Source organism: Arachis hypogaea, chromosome 6 (assembly GCF_003086295.3).
Source record: "Arachis hypogaea cultivar Tifrunner chromosome 6, arahy.Tifrunner.gnm2.J5K5, whole genome shotgun sequence".
NCBI lineage: Eukaryota > Viridiplantae > Streptophyta > Magnoliopsida > Fabales > Fabaceae > Arachis > Arachis hypogaea.
Genome location: NC_092041.1, coordinates 90,158,913 through 90,163,573, shown reverse-complemented (window position 1 = coordinate 90,163,573; position 4,661 = coordinate 90,158,913). Strand labels below are relative to the sequence as shown.

The following is a 4,661-nucleotide window of genomic DNA, read 5'->3' as shown; positions in this document are numbered from 1 at the left end:
TTTTGCTCTAACATTTATCTTACCGATCCACCAAACACCCGAGCAACCGAACAAGTTGAATGAATGTAAGTTCATCATCTGTTTAGTGATTTTGTAACATTATATATTTCTTCTTCTTTTTTATTTGATTTTTTCTTATTTTTATTCTTGTTAAGAGAGTGAAACAAAAAGAATCATGAGAAGGTAAAATAAGAAAAAAAGATAAATAAAAAAAGATGATGATGATGATAATATAAAAGGAGAAAGAGTTCTGAGTTATCATTAAGTAATTTTGGTGCTTTATAGATTTAAATAAGGTATACTTTTGAAAAAAAAAAGGAAAGGAAAACAAGAAATTTAAATGAAAAATGAGGAAGAGGAGAAGGAGATGGTGACAACAACCATGATAACAAAAAAGAAAGAGACGCGCGTTAATTTAAAACCTTTAATAACAACTTAGTATTTATTTAGTTGTAGAATTTTTTTTCATAACTTTATATATCTTTTAACATAATTTAATTATTTCGATTAAACTACGATTGAATTGATTAAACCTTTAAACCAGTAAATCAATAACTAAAACAGTTACCGATTCGAATTTGATAACCTATTTGATTTTCAAAACCTTGCTTAGCACACATGCAAGTAATTTTCTAATGATACCAGTCAGATACCTGATTTTCTCACATTATTATGTCTAATCAATATCAGTAGAACTTATGGCATAAATCAGCCATAAAATTGCAGGAAAATTAAATATAATTTAACGAGGATGAACCATACGAGGATTAAGAACGTATCAGATCATACACATGCAAGATAAAAAAGAAATAGAATTCCACCTAAAAGCTCCTGTCGTATAAACTACTCGAAAGGAAATAGTATCCACTTTTCATCTTTCTTTGGGTACAAGGTTACATAAATATCATCATCCGTTTTAAAAAATAATACAGTTTAACTCAACAAAAACCAGCTTTCTTGTATAAAACTGCTTTTTATGCCTAGGGGAATAAAGTGCAATAGTTTCAAACAGTAGCCCTATCTTTACACTCTGCTGCAGCTTCTAATGGTTGAAGAGCTTTAAGAGGATTCATAATGACACCATCTAGGAGTCCGTAATCTTTGGCTTCTTTTGCACTCATAAAAAAATCACGGTCTGTGTCCTGATTAATCCTCTCGAGACTTTGGCCGGTGTGATAGGAGAGATACCCATTAAGGTTTGCCTTGTGATGCAGCATTTCATTTGCCTGAGGATTATAAATCAAAATTAGTTTTATGAGACAAGATCTGTGTGTAAATAAAAATTTGCAAAAATTCATCATATCTACTGCAGTGGAGTCGCGGGTGGTAGAAGTATCAAAAAATGAATGTAGTCATTCCATAGCAGATCCATTTTACAATATCAATTTAGATTTGCTCAAGTTCGTTTAGATACTATGGTTAGAAGAATTATGAATGGAGCAATTTGACTTAAATTGATATTGACTCTTAAGAAATAAAAAAATATGGTTAGAAGGATTATGCATGGAGTTAAAATTAAAATGATACCAACTCTCAGAATTTGATGACATATATGAGATAGATACATCAAGATATTCAGAATGAATAATAACAGTAATTTGGATATTTATTAGTAAGTGAAGGTTACTAGGTTATCTAGGAATTAACTATGATTCTGGTATTCATCTTGGTCTAGTTTCAGTTAACTCATGGGCTTTTGACAACTACCCCAACATAGCCTTTAATTTTCTATGAAAAAAAGGTATAGAAGTCATTATATTCATTGATGCAAACAAGAAGTTTATGCTATAATAAACAAGGTTTAATTTTGATACACTGAGGTTCTAATAAAAGATTTTTGCAGAGTCAACCAATCATCAGCTATTAGCACAACCATTCAAGAAGCAGGTGTAAGATTTAACAATATTTCCTAATATGATAAGACATGAATGGTAGAGGAAAATGGGTCCTATACCTGAATATCTATGTCAGTTTGCCCTCCTTGAGCACCACCGAGAGGTTGATGGATCATTATCCTTGAATTAGGCAAGCTGTATCTCTTTCCTTCAGAAGTGAGAAAGGAACATAACTTTAAAAAGAAGCATTTTTCAATTTTCACCAAAATAAAGGGGACTTGCACTCTCTCAAAGTTGCTTAAATGATATTACTCCTCTATCTTGAAAACATACACAGCCCACCCCTAACATATGAAAATATAAAGAACGAGCTCTCATGATAATTTTCTTCCTATTAACTCCCAGTATAATGACAATAACCAAATTGAACATCTTTCTCACATTTTGATAACAAATGTTCAAAGTCCCTACTATTGCCTTTGACATTAAGTCTTAGGTGAACCAAAAAAAATTATCCCCATGTTTGGTTAATAAATGTTTGCCACAATTAAGTGGTTTGTTTATATTAAAATAGATTGAGCAGTGTCACATTTACATCGCAAAGGGAAGGGAGTGTAAATTTCAAAATAAAAGGAATAAACACTATATTTTATATTACTCTTGAAAGAGGAAAGTGCAATATGGTGATTCAGAGTAGAATCATTACCTTTGGTTCCTGCACTAAGCAGAAAAGCTCCCATACTGCTCATGAAAAGATTTATGTAAGTATGAATGTAAGTTAAATATGTTATTCAAAAAATAAAGAAACAAAAAGGTTTCAAGTAGGAATCATTCCCAGAGTACAATTGTCAACAGATTTTGGAATCATGGAACTATTCCGTGAACATATCATCACCAAATAATAGATACAACTTATTTCTCATGTTTATAATGGCATATACTTAAAATATAGATTCTGCCATGACTAGTGAGTAGTGACATTAAACAGGAAAAGGTGGGGACTTAAACCCAATTACCCAGACTCCCAGAGCATAAAACCCCAAGGTATGTAAGACATACGTTAAAAATAGAAATATTCCCTTAAGAATATTTCTCATGGACAAGAAGGTGAAGCTCTTGGGTTTTGAGTTCAATATAAATATTCCCTTAAGAATATTTCTCGTGGACAAGAAAGAGAAGCTCTTGGGTTTGAGTTCAGAAGTACATATTTAGTATTGTTGTCAACAATCCTAACACTCAAAATGATGTAATTGTAAGTTGTAACTCTCCTCCCATTCTACTTCTGCTATTTTATTTGGGAGTCAATCATATACTGGAAAAAGGCTATAGTCAAAACCATAACTACCAGTGGAATAAATTTTCTAAAATGAAATGGCAGCCTCCAATAGCTCTTATGACCCATACTGGGTGGCTACAACTTAAGTCTATGAGATCCTCGTAATATATTATTCGCCCTAATTAGCTTTACCATGATGAATATACTAATGATAGGGTGAACACAAAAAAAAGATGAAAACTAGCAAGAGGCCAAATGAAAAATGCAGATACGATATAATCATGTTCACAAAAAGAAATGCAATTTGCTAAAAATAGAAAAGATACAATGAAGGCAGGGTCTCATGATAATTAAAGGTTGATCATTGTAATCCTTGTTGTCATAACAGCCCAAGAAAAAAACAAGAGAAAAGATCAATCTCATAGTAGCATCTAAATGGTAAACAAGAAAACTGGAGTCTAGAGGTAACTTGAAAGATTAAATTAATAAAAATGACCTAGGGGACACATGAAACATTACCTAGCCGCTAGTCCAACGCAGACAGTGGATACATGACGATTGGATTTTTGACGGTTTAGAATTTCTCAAATAAACTCTCGTTGTAAAGTATAGTTTCTAAACCAAGCAATAATCCTTTCATACAAAAAAATTGTTTGTCACTAGTACAAACCCCTAAAATTTATAAACCGAAGTATTGGACCTCGGGTCGTTCTCCCTAGGATTACAATAAAGTGTCTTGTTATTGGTTGTGAGTCATTTTTGGGGTTTTTGATGAGAGGCATGAAAGTAAATGGCAATGAAAGTAAACTAACAACTATAAAAAGCTCTTGGCAAGATATGAGAACTAGAAGTCCTATCCTAGTTATCTTACTCAATTGTGATGGGAATTGTTCATTGCTCCCACTTAGTTAACCTCTAACTAAATAAAGGAAAGTCAAGTGGATGAATCAATTTGGTTCCTCAAGTTCTAATCATCTCCTAAAGGAAAGACTAGCTTTAGAGGCATTCAAATCAATTAGCAACTTCTAATTATCAATCAACAAAAGGATTAGATAACTCAAGAGTCACTAACTACTCTACCTAGGCCAAGAGGGACAAAATCTACTCTAGAGCCCAACCAAGCATTTCATCAAACACATGGAAGGCATAAAAGGAAAACATAGTAACTCAACAACAAGAATAGAATCTAACAACAATTATTGCAAAGAATTAACAACAACAATCAAGGAAATCACAATTATCATGAATTACCTCAAATTGCATTATTGAAATGAAACTAAAGAACAACAATCTATCCAAAACAAAATGAAGAACTACAATTATGGAAACACATAACTAGAAAGAGAAAGATGAGAGGATTGAGAATTGATAAAGGAAGATTGAATCAAAGCATGAATTTAGTCTAGATCTAAGAAGAGAGATTAACCTAAACCTAATCCTAATCCTAATTCTAGAGAGAAGTGAGAGCTTCTCTCTCTAGAAAACTAAACTAAAACTAATCCTAGTGAGTGTGTGTGTATGTATGAACCTGTGTTAGTTGTCAATCCCCT

At 32.2% G+C, this 4,661-nt stretch overlaps 1 protein-coding gene across 1 annotated transcript; it reads right to left on the bottom strand.

Moving 5' to 3' along the window:
• Positions 1-839: 839 nt before the first annotated feature.
• On the bottom strand, positions 840-3,658 carry LOC112696887 (ATP-dependent Clp protease proteolytic subunit 5, chloroplastic-like). The gene is made up of 4 exons (XM_072196463.1): positions 3,631-3,658; positions 2,542-2,576; positions 1,955-2,043; positions 840-1,226 (listed from the first exon to the last, which is right to left on the bottom strand). The coding sequence occupies exons 2-4, from the start codon at positions 2,573-2,575 to the stop codon at positions 1,005-1,007; spliced, it is 345 nt and encodes a 114-aa protein (XP_072052564.1). The 5' UTR covers position 2,576; positions 3,631-3,658; the 3' UTR covers positions 840-1,004.
• Between the last annotated feature and the right edge of the window lie 1,003 nt (positions 3,659-4,661).